This window comes from Meriones unguiculatus, assembly GCF_030254825.1.
Source record: "Meriones unguiculatus strain TT.TT164.6M chromosome X unlocalized genomic scaffold, Bangor_MerUng_6.1 ChrX_unordered_Scaffold_31, whole genome shotgun sequence".
Classification (NCBI taxonomy): domain Eukaryota; kingdom Metazoa; phylum Chordata; class Mammalia; order Rodentia; family Muridae; genus Meriones; species Meriones unguiculatus.
The window spans coordinates 3,063,783-3,086,425 of NW_026843707.1; the positions used below are offsets into that span (position 1 = coordinate 3,063,783).

At 36.3% G+C, this 22,643-nt stretch overlaps 1 protein-coding gene across 9 annotated transcripts in view; it reads right to left on the reverse strand.

Moving 5' to 3' along the window:
- The window catches only part of Dmd (dystrophin), a 2,365,055-nt gene that overhangs the window by 42,108 nt on the left and 2,300,304 nt on the right, over positions 1–22,643 (reverse strand). For 7 of the 9 annotated variants that reach the window (XM_060376794.1, XM_060376796.1, XM_060376792.1 and 4 more), the window contains 2 exons: positions 22,253–22,318; positions 18,711–18,869 (listed from right to left, as the gene is read on the reverse strand). The exons of 1 other annotated variant lie outside the window; for it this stretch is intronic. In XM_060376794.1, the coding sequence (XP_060232777.1) occupies positions 18,711–18,869; positions 22,253–22,318 (225 nt within the window). The remainder of the gene's footprint in view (positions 1–18,710; positions 18,870–22,252; positions 22,319–22,643) is intronic. One more of the 9 variants, XM_060376795.1, reaches the window with a different exon arrangement.

Genomic DNA, 22,643 nt, shown 5'->3' on the forward strand with positions numbered 1-22,643 from the left:
TTTATAAATAATCAGGATATTTACCAAGAAGCATTGTTACATATGAGGCTGAATTACAGATGACTTTTTAAAAACTATTTTTTAAATGTATGTATATGAGTGTTTGCCTACATGTATATCTGTGCAAATGGGCATTCCTGGTTCACATGGAGGCCAGAGAGGGTGTTGGATCCCCAGGAACTGGAGTTACAAAAGGTTATAAGCCACCATGTGGGTGCAGGGAATTGAACTCAGGTCATCTGGAAGAGCAACCAGTGTCCATAACCTTAAACTATCTCTCCAGCCTCATGGAGGAAAGTATAATTAAGTGATGTTTGGTTTTAGGTTTTGCTTTTTTTTTTTTTAATAATGCTTTGTAATACAGTCTAGGCTTACTGAGAACTTAATGTGTACTCCAGGCTAACCTGGAACTCATGATCTTTCTGCATTAAATAGGTGCGACAGTGCCTGGATTACCAAATGCTTTAGAATAAATAAAGTCATGATCACAGAGTTGTTAGGTCATATTTTTGTTAGAGATTTGGCAGCAAAGCTCTTTACCTCGATGGATTGTGTTCTTATAGTTAAATTCTTCATTTACTTTTAAAGCATCTTATAATAGTAGAATTCTTTATGATTTATTTTGTTTTCAATTATGGGGGAAGGGCTACATATACATGAGTGTACATTACTGTGGAGGTCAAAACACAACATTGGATCTCCTGGAGCTGGAGTGAGATGAGAGATAGTAATTATCTGACATTGGTGATGATAATTGGACTCAAGTCCTCCTAACCACTGAGTCATCTTCCCAGTCTCTAGATTTCTTAAAAACCCACTATTTAGAAGGCATGTACAAGAAGTCACTGCCACAAATGAGTGAGGAAAGTGGCTTTTTAATTTTTTTTTAATTTTTAGTAATTACACCTTATTCACTTTGTATCTCCCCATATACCCCTTCCTCCTTCCTTCCCAATCCCACCTTTCCTCCCCCTTCTCCACACATACCCTTCCCCAAGTCTGTTGGTAGGGGAGGTCTTCCTCTCCTTTCTGATCTTAGTCTATCAGATCTCATTAGGAGTGGCTGCACTGTCATCTCCTGAGGCCTGGTAAGGCTGCTCCCCCCTGAGGGGGAGGTGATCAAAGAGCAGGCCAATCAGATTATGTCAGAGGCAGTCCCTGTTCCCATTACTATGTAACCCACTTGGACACTAAACTGCCATGTGCTACATCTGTGCAGGAGTTCTAGGTTATCTCCATGCCTGGTACTTGGCTGGCGTATGAGTCTCAGGCAAGACCCCTGTGCTCAAATTTTTTGGTTTTGTTGCTCTCCTTGTGGAGCTCCTGTCCTCTCCAGATATTACTATTTCCCACTTCTTTCATAAGATTCCATGCACTCTGCCCAACAGTTGGCTATAATCTCAGCGTCTGCTTTGGTAGTCTGCAGGGCAGAGCCTTTCAGAGGCCCTCTGTGGGAAGCTCCTAACTTGTTTACTGCTTTCATCTTCTTCTGATGTCCATCCTCTTTGCCTTTCCGGATGGGGATTGAGCATATTACGCAGAGTCCTCCCTCTTGACTAGTTTCTTTAAACGTACAGATTTTAGTAGGTTTATCCTATATTATATGTCTTTATGAGTGAGTATATACTGTGTGTCTTTCTGCTTCTGGGATAGCTCACTCAGGATGATCCTTTCCAGTTCCCACCATTTACCTGCAAATTTCATGATTTCCTTATTTTTTTATTGCTGAGTAATATTCCATTGTGTAGATGTACCACAATTTCTGTATCCATTCCTCATGAAACTGAAAAGCTTCTTTAAAGCAAAACACACTGTCGTCAAAACAAATGCCTACAGATTGGGAAAGAATCTTCCCCAAACCTCTATCTGACAGAGGGCTAATATCCAGTATATATAAAGAACTAAAGAAGTTGAAAAGCAACAAACCAAGTAATCCAATTAAAAAAATGAGGAACAGAGCTAAACAGAGAATTCTCGATAGAGGAATATCGAACGGCAGAGAAACACTTAAAGAAATGCTCAACCTCATTAGCTATCAGGGAAATGCAAATCAAAATGATCCTGAGATTTCACCTTACACCCATTAGAATGGCTTTGTAATTTCTGAGACAATGTTTTGTTTTGTAGGACCATCTTGGCTGGAACTTCTCCCTCCACCTCCAACTGTTGAGATCACAGATATGTGCTAGCTCTCAAGGTGAGTTGTTTTAAAGTTTTAGCACAGGTGCATAATTTACTCATTTTAACAGTTTCTTACAAATTTCTATTGCTGATTGATAGGTAACAGTTTCTTGAAGTTTTAAATCTCACCCCAACCAATTCTATAATTTTTAGGAGGACGTCATGGAGTAATTTCTGTATAGAAGTATATCTGTCAGGGATCAGACAATAACTCCACAGAGAATCTATTTACATTCTTGATTGTCTTGTAAATTGTATTTCTCTGTTAGCTCCCCAATGGACACTAATTCAAATTCTTTGCACATGGCTTCTGTCATTATAATTTCTTCTTGTAGCCAGTCATCCTAAAAAGTTTCCCATCCATTATTAATTTCTTATTCTCTATAGAGCTAAAACAACCTTCCTTAGTACAACTACACAGTTGTATCTGATTAATTTTGTCATAAAGTGTACAAACACTGTTGCCCAGGTAAAAATTTACATTTTAACAAATTTCCTAACTACTCAATGGACAGAAAAAGTGAAACATTTTGGTGGGGCTTATTGCCTTATTTCTACGAGTTGGAAATGTGGAAACTATTGGCCCTAAGCAATGATTTACAAGTATTTCTAAGGCAATGGTAACTAGCACATATGATAAAAAATGCAACAGTCCTTTGTAATTCCTACCAATGTGCAGAGGTGAAATGATTTAACATTTAAGTGGAATGCCCATATTAATAGTAACTATATAAGTATTTAGTTATATACATGAAATAAAGAAATAAAGGTAATTTTCCAGTGGTCAATATATTGTTAAACAGTATTGTACATTACAATATTTTGAAATTCTGAACCCATGTAGTGTCTGTTTGTAGCATACACATAAAAGGAACATAGCAGAGAACTTAGGCACTACCCTCATACACCAAAAAGCAATGAAACCATATCTACTAAAATATTTATTGAAATAAATGTAGTAAATCTTATGCAACTATGAGTCTTTTATACACTTAGTAATTAGTAGTTCCTTAAAAAAAAAAAGGCACAAGATTCTGCCAGCATGATGCATTTCAAAACTGGAAACAGCACAAAAACCTTTTCAATCATAAGTCAACTATTTAAAGCTGTATCAAAATACTTTATCAAATGCCATGTCAAAAATGCCCCTAGATGAGATAGAAAAAGACAGTCATATGACTACACATTACCAATGTTAAGGAGAATCTCACAGAGTGGAAAATAAAGGAATGCATATTTTAGATCTGCCTTAAGCCAAACAATAAAACTGGGAGGACTACCCCCAGGCTAATATTTTTTTTTAATCCTTATTTTCAAGGTAGTGTCTCCTCTTTGAAGAAATCAGAGTTATTAATTCCAACCTCTTTCCCACTGAAATTTACTAGGTGTAAAGTTCTTATAAAAGAAGTATAGTACTCACTGGAATTTTGAATTAGGAATCATTTCTTCCAGAGATCTATGTATTTTAAAATAGATATCAAAGCAAGTGTTGGAGAGAAAAATCATCAAGGGGAAAATCTGAATATTACAACTTTTCCCCCATTTTTGAAATTATTTATTTATTTATTAAAATTTCCTTTGTATCCCAGCTGTAGCCCACTCCCTTCTCCCCTCCAAAGACAGCCTTCCCTCTCACTTCTCCTCCCATTTTCCTTCACCAGTCCACTGATAGGGGAGGTCCTCCTCCCCTTCCATCTGATCCTTGTCTATCAGATCTCATCAGGACTGGCTGCATTGTCCTCCTCTGTGGCCTGGGAAGACTGGCCCTTCCCCTCAGGGTGAAGTGATCAAAGAGCCAGCCACTGAGTTCATGTCAGAGACAGCCCCTGTTCCCTTATTAAGGAACCCACTTGGACACTGAGCTGCCATGGGCTACATCTGTTCATGGGTCCTAGGTTATCTCCATGCATGGTCCTTGGTTGGATTATCAGTCTCAGAAAAGATCCCTGTGCCCTGATTTTTTTTTTTGTTCTGTTGCTCTCATTGTGGAGCTCCAGTCCCCTCCAGGTCTTTCTAGTTCCCCCTTCTTTCAGAAGATTTCCTGTACTCTGCCCAGAGTTTGGCTTTGAGTCTCAGCATCTGCTTTAATACCCTGTTGGGTAAAGTCTTTCAGAGGCCCTCTGTGGTAGGATCCTGCCTTGTTCCTTGTTTTCAACCTCTTCTGATGTCTATCCCATTTTCCTGTCTGAATGAGGGTTGAGCATCCTACCTATGGTTCTCCTTCTTGCTTAGCTTCTTTAAGTTTTCAGATTTTAGTATGATTACCCTATATTATATGTCTAATACCCACTTATACCATGTGTGTCTTTCTGCTTCTGGGATATATCACTCAGGATGATACTTTCTGCTTCCCTCTATTTGCCTGTGAATTTCATGATTTCTTTGTTTTTAATTAATTAGTATTTCATTGTGTAAATGTACCACAATTTCTGTATCCATTCCTCAGTTGAAGGACACCTGAGTTGTTTCTAGATTCTGGCTATCATGAATAAAGCTCCTACGAACATAGTTGAGCAGATGTCCTTATTGTATGCGTGAGCATATTTTGGATATATGCCTAGGCGTGGTATAACTAGATGTTGGGGTAACACTATTCCTAATTGTTTGAGAAAGCACCAGATTGACAACAGCACAGGCTCTAAAATCAACAATCAATAAATGGGACGTCATGAAACTGAAAAGTTTCTGTAAAGCAAAGGACACAGTCATCAGAACAAAATGACAACCTGGGAAAGGATCTTCACCAACCCTATATCTGACAGGGGGCTAATTTCCAGAATATGTAAAGAACTCAAGAAGTTAAACAGCAACAAACCAAGTAATCCAATTAAAAAATGAAATACAGAGCTAAACAGAGAATTCTTAATAGAGGAATATCCAATGGCAGAGAAACACTTAAAGAAATGCTCAACATTCGTAGTCATCAAGTAAATGCAAATCAATAGAACTTTTTGACACTGCCTTTCTGTTGCTTTTCATCACCCTTGGCAGATAAAGGGATTAAAATGCAATTTGAGAGCTGACCTTGGAGTCTAAAAGAACCTTGGCTTACCCCTTGATAAAACTAAGCAACTTACTCAAGTACTAAGCTCATTCTGAAGGTTAAAGAGCCAGTATTACTGATCTATAGTCTGTATATAAACTGCTCTACAACCAAATTTAACCCATATTATGTATTCCACAAATGCTGGTTACCATTACTGCTTTTTCAACTGCTATTATTTTGTTTCTCCCTCCTTCTGTATTGTGACTTCAAGATTTGGAACCTCAGGCGTGCTGAAAACACTATCAGAAAACACTACTTAGATAATATATATAAAAAAAAGCAGTCTAAGAAAATGTAATGAACTTGGTAGAAATGTAAATATATAGTGCTAGAAAAGGGATTTAACTTTCTATATCTGCCTGATGAATACCTGAGTTAGAAACCTTAGCTATCCTAGCAGTGTTGTAGCTACTTCCTCCAAATTTTGCAATTATTGTGCATTTCCCACCATCTGTGCTTTAGTAACGTTTATCAAGGGTGAACATTTGAGAAAAGTGAAGTTACTGAGTTAAAATCATTTTGATGAGAAATCCCTGGATTTGATCAAATATGGTTGGTGCATAACAAAATTGTTAAATTCTAACCATATATTACCATTAGAATACAGTTTCTGTGTCAAGTAGGCTAATGTATCTAGATGTGCTATAGTTTCTGTGTATGTCACTGACATATCAATCTATGTTTTTTTTCAAATACCAGAAAACCCCAATCAAAGACAAAAGTGAATAAAAATCACCACAACCTGACAATACTTAATTGTCTTTACTTTCTATATTTACCTACTTATATATTCTTCATAAATTCATTATTAAGTATTACATACATTATTGTCTATAGGAAAAAATGGGTTTATCATCAGTTTAACAAAAGAAGTCATAAGAAATCCTACATACATTATGTGGAAATAAAGCTAACAAACAAAACTCAAGAAAAACACAGTAGTAGCTAGTCATCTCTTGCCAAAGGCCAACCAGGAGTAGAAGTGTGTTAGTGAAATGCTTAGGAATAGTAACACTGGGAAAAGGGTGTTTCAATTTTCAGAGAAATATTGTAAAATATCAAAGTTTCATTATCTATGGTCAGGAAAAACCTGTAACAGCCTCTAGGAAGGTCATAGTTTTAAGTTCTGTGTGTCCCAGCTTGAGTCCCTCTAGTGCAATTGTAACTGGCCTTAAGTTATCACAATAAATTCAACCTGATGGCCTATTTCTCACTTCCTGGAATATAATGTTAAACACTCATGGCAAGTTAGATCCCATGTTTTCTAGTATTTTAATGACAAAAACTAAGAAACCATCAAGTCCCTGTAGTTGTACACAGTAGCAAATAAGTCAAAGAAACTCAAATTTACAATCAGGAAATAGATATTAAAACCTGGTAGGCCCATACAGTGGAATGCTAGTCAGCATTGATAATGAAGTACAAAAGCACGCTATAACATAGATATCTCCTTATAAGCGTATACTCTGTGAAACAAGCCCATCACAAAAAAGCATGATTAAAAAATTTCATTTATATGAAGGATAAGGAATATACAACTCCATAGAAGACAGACAACAAATTGCTAATATCTGGGTCCTTTGCTGGGGATTGGTCACAGGACAGAGAAGAAGTGAGGGGGGGAAAAGGAGTACTAGGTTTCTTTCTAGGGTGAAAAGCTTCTAAAATTGAAGGTGTACTGACAACTGTACAACTCTTGAGATTATTCTAGCAACTACCTATACAAATCAGGAAGGTGGAGTATATGAAATGTAAAGTATATACCAAGAAGCTTTAATTGAAAATGAAGTTCTGGATTTCAAATTTTATCTATCACAACACTGAAGATAACTTCACAGTGAAAGAGACAATATAATTTTTTTCTTCCTAATGTAAAGGACTCAACATGTAACCCATGGCGTACACATGCTTATAGAATTACTTGTACAGATATCCAAAACTTTGACATGCTATGTATGTTTGTTTCCTACGAAATCTCCCCAAAATTCTAAAAATACTTAAGTCTAGGTTAACCTAGAATGAGTTATTTTAATAGAAACTCGAACTAAAGAAACATATCAAGAAAACTGTAGAAAAAATAGCAGAGATAATGAAAAGCAATTAAGACAAATTGTTTCTGTCACAGTTCAAATTACAAAGAGTACTTTCCCTCCACTCATTTAAGTAACACATGTATGTACCTAGAACTCAGGAGACAGTGACATATGAAACAATATCCCATACCATTGAAGATCTCCTATTTGAATAGTTTGGGTATTGTTTATTTCCGCTATGCTAACAAACATTATGCAAATGCAAAATGACTGAGAATCATGCTTACTGCTAAAGCTAAAAATATACAGGTTACTTTTAAAATTATTACCCTGGTTTACTAGAAAATTATAGGAAAGGAAGATACATTAATTTATTTGCTTATTACCTACAATTACAGTGGACAACGTGGTACTTTATGACAATCAACTATTTGCATACACAGGAGGTTACCTTTAATTATTAAAAATACAAGATGGATGAAGCTAGCCATTTCCAGACGCTACTCAACTATATTAAAAACACAAAACAGGAAGCTACTTCTAGAACATGAGAAGGTCCTTGGTGTTTACTTTTACACATCCTCTTCCAAGAAAGAGTCCTTTCTCTATGTTCTCTTAAGACTGACCTTCATCTACAACGCACTGTTCTTCAAGCAAGACTTATCTCTTAAAACTCCAGACCTGACTTTTTAACATTCTCCCAGATGACTCCACTAGCCACTGGCTCTATGAATTGGAATTTTCTCATCAGCAATCCAGATGAAGGGGATGTAGTGAACATTCTTCTTTAAAGTTTCAGTGTTAGGAAGAGAAACAGGTTCCTAAAGTAGCATCACACAATATCGTGCAGTATGTCTATATAAAACAGAGTCCTCAGTGACAAGTACATAAATTGTAGAGGAACATGTGAATTCATCACCACTGGATACAGAAAATTGTTTGCATCCATTTTGTGGACTGCTGTCTGAAATAATCTATGTTTTCTATTAAACTAAAACCAAAAGATTCCACCAAATCTTTTATATATAATATCAAAATTATATCAAATAAATATAAGATATAATAACAAAGTATTGAAATCTGTAATAGCTATATATACTAGAAATTTATAATTATATATTCCTTTAAAGCTATATTTGCATTCCTGTTATAAGGTAAGCAGAGAGAAAAAAAGTCTTCCACTGTTTTGACTACACATGTTAAAACCATGACCAAGGAGATACATGAATCTAGAAGAGGGCACTGTATGTATACTCTTAAAAAGTACACTATTCTGGTGACAGAAACAAAAGTTGTCTTCAAGGTAAACACCTTTGAAAAGCAAACTTTGAATTATAAAATTCAAAGATGAATTTTATAATAGTAAGTTCACTGTATCAGATTACTGATGTAATCTTTTGTTTGTTATTTAACCAAAACCCAGATTGTTCCAGACAGCAGTCTACAAAATGGATACAAAGAATTTTCTATATTCACTGGGGATAATTTCACATGCTCCTTTGAATTTTAAGGACTCCTCACTGGGGACTGTGGGGTTATACAACAATTGCCTCAGTAATAGCACATATCCAGGCTTTATGTACAGGTCACTATAATAACTATTTCCTCTGATCTCCCTAGAAAAGACAAATGCCAGACTTTAAAACTTAAAGTAGAATGCTAACTATTCCTCTCTTTGATTGGTTGATTACACAGTTAAATTTATTTTTTTAATTTATTATTTTTTGTTAATTACAATTTATTCACTTTGTATTCCAGCTGTAGCCCCCTCCCTCATCCCCAGCGAATCCTATCTTCCTTCCTTCTTCTGCTCTCATGCCTCTCCTCAAGTCCACTAATAGAGAAGGTTCTCCTCCCTTTCCCTCTGATCCTAGCCTATCAGGTCTCATCAGGACTGGCTGCATTGTCTTCCTCTGTGGCCTGGTTACTCTGTTCCCACCCCAAGGAGAGGTGACTGAAGAGCCAGCTACTGAGTTCATATCAGAGACAGCCCCTGTTCCCTTTATTAGGGAACCTACTTGGACACTAAGCTGCCATTGGCTAAATCTGTGCAAGGATTCTAGATTATCTCCATGAATGGTCCTTGGTTGGAATATCAGTCTCAGAAAAGATCCCTGTGCCCAGATTTTTGTTGTTGTTGTTGCTGTTGTTCTGTTGCTCTCATTGTGGAGCTCCAGTCCCCTCCAGGTCTTTCTAGTTCCCCCTTCTTTCATAAGATTTCCTGTACTCTGCCCAAAGTTTGGCTATGATTCTTAGCATCTACTTTAATACCCTGTTGGGTAGAGTCTTTCAGAGGCCCTCTGTGGCATGCTCCTATCTTGTTCCCTGTTTCCTCCATCTTCCGAGGTCTATCCCATTTTCCTTTCTGAATGAAAACTGAGCATCTTAGCCTGGGTCCTCCTAGCTTTGTTTAAGTATACAGATTTTAGTATGTTTATCCTATATTATATGTCTAATATCCACTTATAAGTGAGTATATACCATGTGTGTCTTTTTCCTTTTTTGATACCTCACTCAGGATGATCTTTTCAGGTTTAAAGTCTTAGAGAGATCAGGGATACCTAAACATAGTAAAGACAACATACTGCAAGCCAATAGCCAACATCAAACTAAACGGAGAGAAACATAAATCAATCCTACTGAAATCAGGGACAAGGCAAGGTTGCCCACTCTCTCTGTATCTTTTCAACATAGTGGTTAAACTATGTTTAAACTAGCTAGAACCCTAAGACAACTAAAGGAGATCAAGAGGATACAAATCAGTAAGGAAGAAGTCAAAGTATCTCTATTTGCAGATGATATGATCGTATACATGATGAGTGACCCCCAAAATTCAACCAGAGAACTCCTTAAGCCCATAAACACCTTCAGCAAAGTGGCTGGATAAAAAATTATCTTAAAAACATCAGTAGCCTTCCTGTATACACAAGACAAAAGAACTGAGAAACAAATTAAGGAAACTACACCTTTCACAGTAGCCACTAATAACATAAAGTAACTTGGTGTGACTCTAAACAAGTAAATTGAATTTCTTTATCAAGGTGTGTTCCATACAGCATTGCAATTGCGACTGAGGTCAAGCAAGTGAGGGCAGTACTGGGTTTACATAATTAAATGTCTTCCTTTCTAAATCTCTCAATTCAATCACTAATATAACAATCATTCCCTTTTACAAAAAAAGTTATCTGTCCTTGAAAATATTTTAAAGTCTCTCAGAGGCATTCTACTACACCTACTCTCCTTATTTTAAGCTATGCATGATTCGTAGTTCTATCAGTCAGGAAAATTCATCCTTTCCCTGTGTTAGCCTAAGGAACTGCTGTTGTTAACATTATACTCCTTTTAGTATAGTCTCTTTAGTCTATCAGACAAAATTCATTATGTACACCTTTGCTCATCCAGAACACCTATTGCTCTAGATTCAAATTGTTCCTATTTCAATATTATTTTATTAAATGCTGAGCTTCATAAGGTAAGAAGCAGACCATATTCATCTTTGGAGTCTCACATTAAGTGTTCAGACAGCAACTTTGAAATTAAATGAAATTTTATGCTTGAGCCTATAAATTAAGTATAGAAAGTCAAGATCATAATCCATTCTATTGTTGCATGATGGTCTAGTAATGAAGTCCACAAGGAGAATGGGTGGGTGGAGTCTCCATGGAAACATAAAACAAAGGAAACAAGATTGTATGAATGTGAGCTTTCATCCAGCCTGTCTTAAGAGATCACCAGAGGGTTACTTTAATTTTTTATGTAGAATGAAACAGTCTTTATAACTCTCCAGTTTCCTATGCCAAGATTCAAAGTGCATCATAAAAACAATCTGACTGTTATTCTGATTTCTGTGATGTCAGAGTCTTAGACTGAAGACCATGGAATGCATTGGGAACTTTAGTCTTAAAGAACATGTAGTCCTTATTTTCATAGGTCTAGTATTTGCATATAAATAAGACACTTTAAAGTGACTTGAATACAATTACTACAGAAAGGCAATTAAAAAGTGATAATTAGGACACAGAAAAAATAAGTAGTAATTCTTAGCTATTCATTCCCTTCTAGGAAATAGGTATCCAATCCAGTCCCTTCTGATTTTAATTAAATTGAAATAAAGTGAAGAATATTAGTTATGGTAGTGTTATTTAAAACTGAGCCTCCTCTGAGTTTTGGGAACTCCACCTTTGATTCATGGATATCTCATCTCTTCCTAAACTGTCATCCCCAGATGCAAAAATCTATCTTTGGCTATGCATGTGCCAGACTTGGAAATCTGAGATATCACTTCTACCCATCGCCTGAAATATCAACTCTACCTGACCCTTGAAACATCACTTAAATTGTGTCTTTTTCTCAGTTTGTACTACTTATTTAAGACCTTAATCACTTCTTATATGAGCTGTTGTGTATCCTACAAATGTGCTTTCTTGCTTCCTCATGATTTTTTGAAGTTCACCCATCACTGCATGCTATAGGACTCTCAATGCATGCAGATAAACTTTTTATACACACAGAGCATGAACTTAATGCAAATCCAAGAGCCTCAATCCTGGCTGACACTAGGGAAAACTCTCTATTTGTCTTAGGATGTTCTTGCTGTGATAACACTCCATGACCAAAAGGCACTTAAGGAAAAAGGTTTATTTTGTTTAAACTTTGACATCACAGTCAATCATGTAAGGCGTCAGGACAGGAATTCAAACAGGGCAGGAACCTAGAGTCAGGAACTACAGCAGAGGTTGTGGAGGAATGCTGCTCACGAGCACGTTTTCCATGCTTTGCTTATCCTGCTTTGTTATAGTACCCAGAGCCACAAGCAATGCGGTGTGGCACCATCTACAGTGAGCTGGACCCTCCCAAATCAATCATTAAGCAAGACAGTATCTCACAGATGTGTCTACAAGCCAATTCTATAGAGCCATTTTCTTATTTGAGACTCCCTCTTCCTAGATAAGTCTAGGTTTGTGTCAAGCTAAAAGAAACCAACCAGTACACTATCCTAGATAAGGAAGCCTAAATTCCTGTGTGACACTGTGATTTTTTTCTCCCAGAACACTGTGATTCTTTTGCCCACCATGCAACATCATTGGCTTCCTTTCATCACTTTGTTTTGAGATTAGGTCTCACTGTGTAGACATAGCTGACCTAGAAATCACTCTAAAGACCAGGCTGGACTCAAGCTTACAGACAGCTACATGCTTCTGCCTGCTAAGTGTTGGAATTAAAGGTGTCTGCGACCACACCTTCCTACAATGTAATTTTTTTATAAATACATTCTGTCTTTCTTCCTAGTACTTTGGCTTATTCATCTCTGGCTGCCCGCTTACCACCCTTGACCCCATTTTCACTCCTTCAGTTTGGCCACCTTACCATCACTTTGGACTCACATAGAGATCCAAATAAAAACATGGACTAGAGATGCCTGAGCCTATGAAAATTTATAGCAATGAAGACAGTTCTCATAATATACATGATTTCCAATTTCTTACAAGGTCAATGATTTCCAGATAGTTCAAACCAGTGATATAATACCCAATCTAAAATTTCTTGGAATGTAATATAATCTTGTGTGACTCACAGAAGAATGAAAACAAACATGAGAAAACCAAATGAAAGATGTAAAGGCTTGGCTGCCCCAAAACAAGACATATGAAGGTACTGAGTAGGTACTATAAATCTACTGAATCCCCTGTTGTTATAGAAAGTGAAACTATTTTAATTGTCTTTTACCTTCACAGGAAATTGGATTAATATTTGCCTGCATTTTTACGTTTAGAAACAATCTAACAGTAGAAGGGGAAGGAATCTTTATCTCTGATAAATGATACTCTTTCATTCTTAAGATCATAGTTTGGATTTCAGAGGAACACCTGGATGATTTAATAAAGCAAATATGCTAGAATTTGGCAAGGTTAGATCTAAGTCAGGAGACTAAAAACTATAAGTGTACAAAGAAAAACGATAAACCACAAGTTTTGAGTTTATAGTACTAAGGACACAGGGTGGAAAAAACTTCCAATATTCAGCTGATTTCTGTAAAATAAAGAAAAGCCTTAACTAACTGTGCTAATGAGTGATGGACATGAGGCAGAAATAAAATGTGAGTGATGGGTTAAGGAACCTAAAGATACCAGTGACCCAAACTTTTGAGAGACATTATCAGGAAAATCCAGAGATATATTTAGCTTTATTCTTGTCTTTATAGCAAAAATAAGAATCAGAAGGTACTGGTGGGAGAGTCACTCAGAGTCTCAGATTTAGAAAAATATATATATATATATATATATATATTTTAATTCTAAGTTCATGACAAAGCAATACTTGGTACTAATCAAGGCAGGGCTAATATTTGGAAAGGTTAACAGAAAAAATAATCAAATAATAAAAAATAATAAAAGCTCAATTTAATGTTTTCTCCAATGGAATTACCTTTGTTAAATATTTGTTTTTAAAACCACATGCATTTTAAAACCAAATCAATTTGGCCCCAGTTCAATTCATTTATTCATTAATTTATTCAACAAATATTTACTGAATGTTATGTATAAAGAATGGGACAAAAAGAATTCTAATGGCAGAGAAAAGATATCACCAAGACATGTTTAGAATAGCCACCTTGTTTTTTCCCAAGGCTTTGGACCAAGAAAGATGTAAGAATAATTAATAGAATTTAAGAAGATATATAGTCAGGAATTGGGACTCTCCTTTGCTAAATGTAATTTGGCATAATTCACATTTCTAGAATAAGGACATAAAATATCCATGAATATGTGCTAAATCTACAGATATTTAGATCTATTAAAAGTCTACATCCAAAGCATTTAATACAATCTTCCTTTTAAATATCCTTCTCCATTTTCTCTACAAGTTGGCTCATACTTGCCATTTTTGTAGCCTACTTCTATCTTGGGAAATATCCAAGCTGGCAGGCACACAGAAAAGGCATCTAGTGATTTCTCAGGTTTTCTTAGGGAAGAAAATGACAAATTAAAGGTTTTTAAAGCAATACCCAATTCAAAGGACATAGAAGCAGTATGGTCCTGAATCTCTCATACAAGCTCTAAGACAACAGAGGACAGAAGAAAGTAAATGAGGCAGGGGCAGGCTGTTCCCAGGAAGGGGCTCTGGAGAGAAATTTCTTCAGGATTTCAGTAGGAGGTGAAAATGGAACTAAGTAGAAGAAGAAAGAAAAGGCTTCTTGTGACATTTTCAAGATAACCCCCAGAAAGATTCACATAATGACAAAGGCCTTATTTGGAGCACTTAGTATCCCTACTATATAACTTTTCTTTTAGAGACAAAGCATCTTTTAGAACAAAGCATCCCATTTTCGGTGACAAACCTGGATATACTTCAGGGTAAAGTGGTTGAATTGGTTTATTAAGGGTCATTTGTTCTTTGCAAACATTCTCTCAAGGTAAGGCATATTCTGGGGAATAAACCATATTTCTATGTAGACGACATATACAGAATGACTCTTTTCTTTGATCCAAGGTAGAGTTGGCTATTTTCAATGTGAAAAAAATAAATCCAGTATGAATTTATGTCTACCACTTGCTGGCTGTGAAATCTGGGACAAGTTATTTGAACCTCTCTCAGCCTGTGCCTTCTCATCTAAAAAAAGGTGATGAGTATTTCTTTGTGCAGCTTTTAGAAAGATTAAATGATCTAAAATATATTAAAGTGCTTTCAAGATAAGAAGCTGGCAGTGTTTCTCAGTAGTAGAGTGGGTTCTGAGCATACATGAGGTCATGGATTCAGTATCCAATACCAGAAACAGTGCACTAAAAGTGATAAGATTATACATAAATGAGTGTTATCAGTATTATTTTCCAAAACTCACTGACCTGGTTACCATGGCATTGAGGAAACATGTTCAAACCTACCAACAAGACATGGGTCCTAACTAATGAGCTAAAAGGTTTATTAAACAATAGCATTGTTCATATACTAAAATTTTACTTACTCTTCAGCAACATCAAACTGTATTTATAGAAAAATTCTAAATGGTTTCCTCCCATTTGACTTTGATAAAAATTTAATATGAATGGTCATTAATTGTTATTATTAATTATCAGTGATAGCGCCAATAAAATAGAAGAGGTAAAAAAAAGTGGTTTACATTTCTACTTTTTTTTGTTTAGTAAAATGGATCTTTTATTTCTCAAAGAAGAAAATGAAATAAATAATTTTCCATGTTATTTTTCTCATATTAGGATATTTGAGCTATTATAAAAAGGAAACAAACGAACAAAACAAAACAAACAAACAAAAAAAAAAAACAACCACCTTCCTGAAATTTAACAAGTGGAATGGTAATACAAATATTTCGCAAGTCATAAAATTTCATATTGTCACAGTTGTTCCTCCCATATCCTTGCCCTGCCTCTTGAATGTTCTTTTTTTTTAATTTTTTATTTTCTTTAACTTTTATTAATTACACTTTATTCACTCTGTATCACCCCATAAACCCCTCCCTCCTCCCCTCCTACCTTCTCTCCCCCTTCTTCACACATGCCCCTCCTGAATAAAATGCTCAACCCCCATCCTGAAAGGAAAAGAGGATGGACATCAGAAGAAGAAGAAAACAGGAAACAAGTTAAGAACCTGCCACAGAGGGCCTCTGAAAGTCTCTGCCCTGCAGACTATCAAAGCAGATGCTGAGACTTATGGCCAACTGTTGGGCAGAGTGCATGGAATCTTTTTATTTATTTATTTATTTTCAGCTTGAGAGGGCTGTCAGTAATGACTGAAACAGCATGGGTTTATTCCATGATTGATTTTTTTATAGGCAAAGCAAAAACAAGCCACATCAACACAAAAAGAAGTTTGTGGAATTGCCACATTTTTCTAAAACTACTTCCCTATAGCAGATATGGTCCAAGGTCACACAAATTTTAAGGAACTTGGAACTAGTTCTAAGGAACTTGGCAAAACTTCCTCTTTTCTGTCTCAAGGTGGGGGCCAGGGTGAAAACATGTTTTTCGATAAATAACAAAGCAGCTTGACAAACAAGCAGCCCTCCATACAGATACACCTAGTCTTTAGAAAATATCAGAATTTATTGAATAAAAGTTAAGTCCACATGCTACAGTTTTGTTGTCTATGATCCACCAAGTACTACGATTTCACTTGGTAGTTATAGCCACTAACAATTCAAGCCTTTTTTTTCCAATCTTAATCACACATTACACATCAGACAATGATCTGTAGGACAGAGTGTAGCTAAGAAAGAGTTAAAGGATTGGAGATCCCAGGCTTGGTGGGGCAGCCTTTATTCCCAGCACTGAGAAGCAAAGGAAAGCCATGGATCTCTGTGAGCTGAGTCTAGCCTGGTTATATAACAAGTTCTGTCTTTACCAACTGGGCCAACTCTGTTGGTCCAAACCTATAACGTCTTGCTTGCCAGGTAAGCATTCTACCCACTTAGCTACATCCATAGAGTGCATGGAATCTTATGAAACAAGAGGGAAATCGTAAGATCTGGAGAGGACAGGAGCTCCACAAGAAGAGCAACAGAACCTGAGAATTTGAACACAGGGGTCTTTCCAGAGACTCATACTCCAACCAAGTACCATGCATGGAGATAACTTAGAACCCCTGCACAGATGTAGCCCATGGCAGTTCAGTGTCAAAGTGGGTTCCATAATAATGGGAAGAGGGACTACCTCTGACATAAACTGATTGGCCTGCTCTTTGATCACCTCCCCCTGAGAGGGGAACATCCTTACCAGGACACAGAAGATGACAATGCAGCCACTCCTGATGAGATCAGACAGACTAAGATCAGAAGGAAGGAGAGGGGGACCTCCCCTACATTTCTACTTTTACAAAAATACAAGTAAGAAAACAAAGTTATTAATCTTCTCCCTACAAATGTACAGTATTATATCTTTGGAGGTCGTTATGTGATCTTGCAATATTCTCATGTTTATACTATTTAAACATGACATATATGTATATATACATGCACACACACACATATATACATATATATGTATACATATATTTAACCAAACACTTCTTGAGTAGTAAAACATTATAATTGTGGTAGGTAGAAATATAGAAATAAGATGTTGATCATGCAATGGGCACAATGCATTTGAAAGAGGTACAGACAATAAAGGATAAAGGATCAAACTATCAACAACTTCTCTGAGCAAAGACTAAAGTGATATAGCCTAAGAGCAAGCTTGAATGTGACTGAGAAAGTAGATGAAAACAAGATAAAAATACTGGGTACAACAGCATGATCAGTACAGAAGGTGAAGTTGACAAAACAAGTTAAGAGAAAACAGTGGAAGATTTGAATGTCCTGCATCAAAGTTGGGTGTTCTTTCAAGATTCAGAAATCTGATAAAGTAAGAATGTTATGATAGGTCTTGGTTCTGGAAAGATATACAACTAGTCAGTCAGAGCAGAAGATTTGTTGGGAAAATGGAGAAGGAGCTAATGGAAAGCCAACTTGATAAAGAGCTAGGGCCAAAGGTTATGGGTATTAAGAGCTGCAAGACTAGTAATGGCAGCAGAAGATATGAGATGAATGACAGTCTGCCATTTTATGCTGAGGTGACTTTCTCCCTCAAGGCAGTGGTCCCCAAACAGTGTGTTTTTTAGATTAAGAGGTCTTGCTGCCTTGGGCTAACCAAAAAGAGATGAAAGTACTTAAGAGAAACAGATTTGAACAGTCTGGTCTTTAAAGACTTGCCTGCTATCACTGTCTGTAGAATGTTAACCTATGATTTCAGGTGATTGTGTAGAAAAGCTCCCTAGCCAAGGTACCTGCTACATAGTAAATGTAATACAAAAGGAAAAAAGCAATGATTTGTGTTATTCTGACACCACACAATATTCCAGATTCTTGCAATTTTTTCTGCTCTGTAGTCATGATGATTTTTTTGGCTTTTCCATTTCTGATGTTTTCACATTGAACTTTTCTTTTATAGGTGAAAGCTAACAACTTGAATTGTCTACCTAATCTATTATGAAAATGAACAAAAGTACTAATTTATGTCTTTGATGATGAAAAATAAGAGGAAGTATTGTTCCCCAAAATGACCAAGTCAGTGAATCTATTTCTTTAAAATGTTTGTGGTAATATTTTCAAACACATGTAAAATTTATATAACCATAATTGAAATTACTTGTCTTTTTTTTCTTAAATTCTATTCTCAAATACATATATATCAAAACCTATTAAACACATGCAACAAACCCAATACTCCCACTAGCATTAATCCCTTTACAACTAAAATAGGAGTTCTTAATCATGCTATATGGCACTCAGTTTCTTCTTTCAGACAAAACAAAAGTGAATCTGCAAAAGGAGCTAAACAGATTATTTTAGCAAACAGTTAGACATCAAATGACTAAATAAAGACTCCTGACACTTTTCTCTGTGTGCAAGCTTATGCACTCTGCTTACCAATGACAAAGCTACAAAGAAAACTCACCTGTTTTCTTCCTCAAGATCTGCTAGGATTCTCTCTAGCTCCCCTCTTTCCTCACTCTCTAAGGAAATCAAGATCTGGGCAGGACTACGAGGCTGGCTCAGGGGGGAGTCCTGGTTCAAACTTTGGCAGTAATGCTGGATTAACAAATGTTCATCATCTCTGGAAAATAAAATCAAAGGTTTTGGTTTTTCCACCCCTTTTATTTAATTTTTGGGTCAGGGACTCAGGTGTGTATTTGAAAACAGAAACGTTTCATTGTTCTCAACAATTAGTCAGACCTTTTGTTCCCCTATTCTAAAGATATTTAGGTAATTTTTGAGTTGTGGTCTACCATTCAATTGATGGACAATTTAAAGTGTTTCATTTTCAAAAATCCACATGAAACTCACTGGCCTATTTTCACAGATAGGTGAAAGGTAGAATTACAGAAATGTTGGAAATATATATTAACAGATTAGCCTGTTATTAACTAATAAATATTAAAAATATAACAATGTGCATTTAATGCTTTTGCTACAAAGCCTGTCAAGATAATCTGTTCATTAGCCATGCTATTTATACTGATTGGGCAGGAAGGAAGGCTAAGTAGTTTGTAAAACAGTAAATATTATCTTAAGTGCATGGCAAGAATCGGAAAGTGCTGCTTCAGCCAGCTAATTTTAACCTATAGGTCTCAGAGGTGGGATGATAACAATAATTAACCTTTGGATAAATGGTTGTTTTGATTACTGTGTAGATAAAAACACAAAAAAAAATTACAGGGGTGTATGTCAAGACATTAAGTTGCCTGACTAAAAAAGACAAGAACAACTCATTCTTCACTAAATCTAAAGCATTATTTACTTGGGGGAGGAGGAAGACTGGCAAATTCTGGGAGGCAGCTGCAGTCTCCTGGAAAGTAGAAACTTTCTAATAACACTGAGGAGAAATTAATTTTAGAATGAAGTACTCTACATTTTTGAAAAGTCCACTTTACCTCCAGGTTATAGGAACTTCGTTTTCTTCTTAATGAGAGTAAAGTTCTTTGCTTCTGGTTACATTTCACTCAGATGACGCTTGCCTACTCCCTTTTGCATACTCATTTTTTAATTTAATTTTATTTATATATTTATTTATTACAATTTATTCACTTTTTATCCCGGCTGCAGGCCCCTCGTTCATCTCCTCGATTCCAACCCACCCTCCCTCTTCTCCCCCTATTCCCTTTCCCTAGTTCCTGATAGGGAAGGACCCCTTACCATTCTATCTGACCCTAACCTATCAGATCTCATCAAGGCTGGCTACATCATTTTCCTCTGTGGCCTGAAAAGGCTACAGCCCCCAGGGGGAGGTGAGCAAAGAGCAAGCCACTGAGTTCATGTCAGAGACCGTCACTGTTCCCATTATGAGGGCACGCACTTGGAAACTGAGCTACCTATGGGTTTCCTTTGAACACAAGTTCTAGGTCCTCTCCACACGTTACTTAGTTGGAGTATTGGTCTCTGCAGGCCAGGTATTTTGACTCTGTTGTTCTCCTTGTGGAGTTCCTGTCCCCTCCAAGTCTTTCTATCCCCCTCTGCTTCCATACATTTTCTGGAAGTCTGCCCAAAGTTTGGCTGAGTCTCAGTATCTCCTTCAATACCCAAGTGGGTAGAGTCTTTCAGAGGTCCTCTATGGAAGTCTCCTGTCCTGTTCCTTGCCTTCTCCTACATCCAATGTCTATCTGGTTTAATTTTGTTTTTCAAGAGAGGATTTCTGTGTAGCCCAGGCTGGCATCAAACTCACAGACTTTCTACCTCAGCCTCCTGAGGGCTGGGATTACTGGTATGTGCCTTTATGCCTAGCATGCCCTAACCACCAAATCTTCAGTTTTAAAGTATCAGGTCTTTAGAAAAATGTCCTCAAGGCTTCTGTTTTTGGCACATGAAACAAGGTAAGTGGTAGAGATATGATAAATTAACTAATTATTGGAGGGCTGGGATACATCTCAGTTGGTGAGCACTTGCCTAGCATGCAAAAGGCCCTGAGATCATATTATCACAAAAATAATGATAATAATGACTATTACCATTATTACTGACATTAAAATAACTTAAATAAAATCAGCTGATCCATCAAAACTGCTCCTAAATAATATGATTATTTTGTCACACAACAGAGTAAAATGGATTGCATGTCCTCAGAATGAGCTAAAGTTGAATTTTGTTGTAAAATAAAACAATCCTGGCTTCATTAAATGATTAATTTATTATTCCCCTCCTCATGTTCTAAAATTTTATTTCTAGGACTTCCCATATTTAACTGTACCCTATAATTGTAATTAAGCTTTCCTTACTATTCTCTTTGGTAGTCCATGTTTGCCAGACACTGTCATATGGCTACAATCTGAATTAATATGAAAGTATTAGAACATCTAATATCAAAATGAGGGAGCCAAAGCAGCAAATTATTCAAGCCTTTATATTGAGTTGTTTTTTTAGCTACTCACTTCCTGATGGAAGATCACATTATGGAATCACAGTTTTAATTGGAAAAGTATATTTGTTTGAAATAAATGGCTGAATGTTGAGTTCTCTCTCATTACACTGATCTCTATACACTAATGATATGGTATTAGATAATTCTGTAGAAATTCTACTTTTATACAATTTCCTTTGGTTTAATCCTTATGAAGGCCCTTTTCTAACCTGAGCAAAGACTGGATTCCCACTTAAACTACATAGGCTAGCTTTCCCATGCTTCCATTCATCTATTCTCCATAATAAGAGTAAAACCTTATCTTACCACGTTTTATCTAACTAAAAGCATCACTGCGCTTTGACTACATTTCTATTCTCTATGTTGTTTCTTCAGTTAGTGGATCCTCTATTTCCTCCGTACCCTCACTCCTCTCCCCACCTAGTCAGCATCTACTTGTGTCATGGTAATGTTGCTCTGTGTTCTGTTTTATGAGCACTGCCCTAACTTGTTGATGATGCCTCTGTTTTAGGGCCAAGTAGGTTCTTAGCCATTTGTAAAGTAATATATCTCCCTTTTACAGTCTGAGCAAGCTGACTTATCTCCCCACTGACAAACTGAGACCTGCATTTGTCTTCCCTCACCTGAAAACCCTTCACAAGTCTGCCATACTATATGTTCCTCTTAATAATGTTAAACCACAACAATCCAATGAAGGAAATTGCCAACCTAACAGTATATGGGAACAGCAATTCTACATCAAGATCTTATTTCCACTTCCCATGAGTAGAGGAAATTCTACTTAGTTATTACTGTAAACTATCATCTTATTCTTTATTCCAGTGTGCTCGAAGTGATATTAAGTGTTTGGACTTAGCAATTTGTAATCTTATGACATTAAATAAATGTAAATAGGGCAAAATCTTTTTTTATGAGCTCATTCTGTGCCAAGATGTTAAGAATTAAAGAAAAAAATTAACGAATGGCTCTTTGAAAGACTAAACGAATATGATGCTAATTCCTATGTCCTGTACTATCCTACCTCTAAATCCCTCAAACCAATTTCATCATCAGGAACATTTTGTAAAAAGAGATGGGATACTTACATGCTCTCATTAGGAGAGATGCTATCATTTAGATAAGATCCATTGCTGTTTTCCATTTCTGCTAGCCTGATAAAAAACGTAAAAGCTCATTAAAACTTATGTGACTTCTTAGAATCTATTCAAGACCTAAGTGAACATTCCTGAAAACTAAAGAATAACTCATGACAAGTGGAGAAAGAAATCTTTCAAATTAAAGGATGTGTGTGTTGTCTCAAGCAGTTGAAGTAGCTAGTTAGTAGTTTTGCATTTTTAATGTAAAAATTATGAGAAGGTGTATTTTGTTGCTGTTTTATTTGGGATTTCCTCCTCCCCCAGGTCAATCTTCCTTTCACTGAGAACAGGTTTTTTTTTTTTTTTTTTAGAAGAAAATCTTTCCTATGAGCAAATCCAT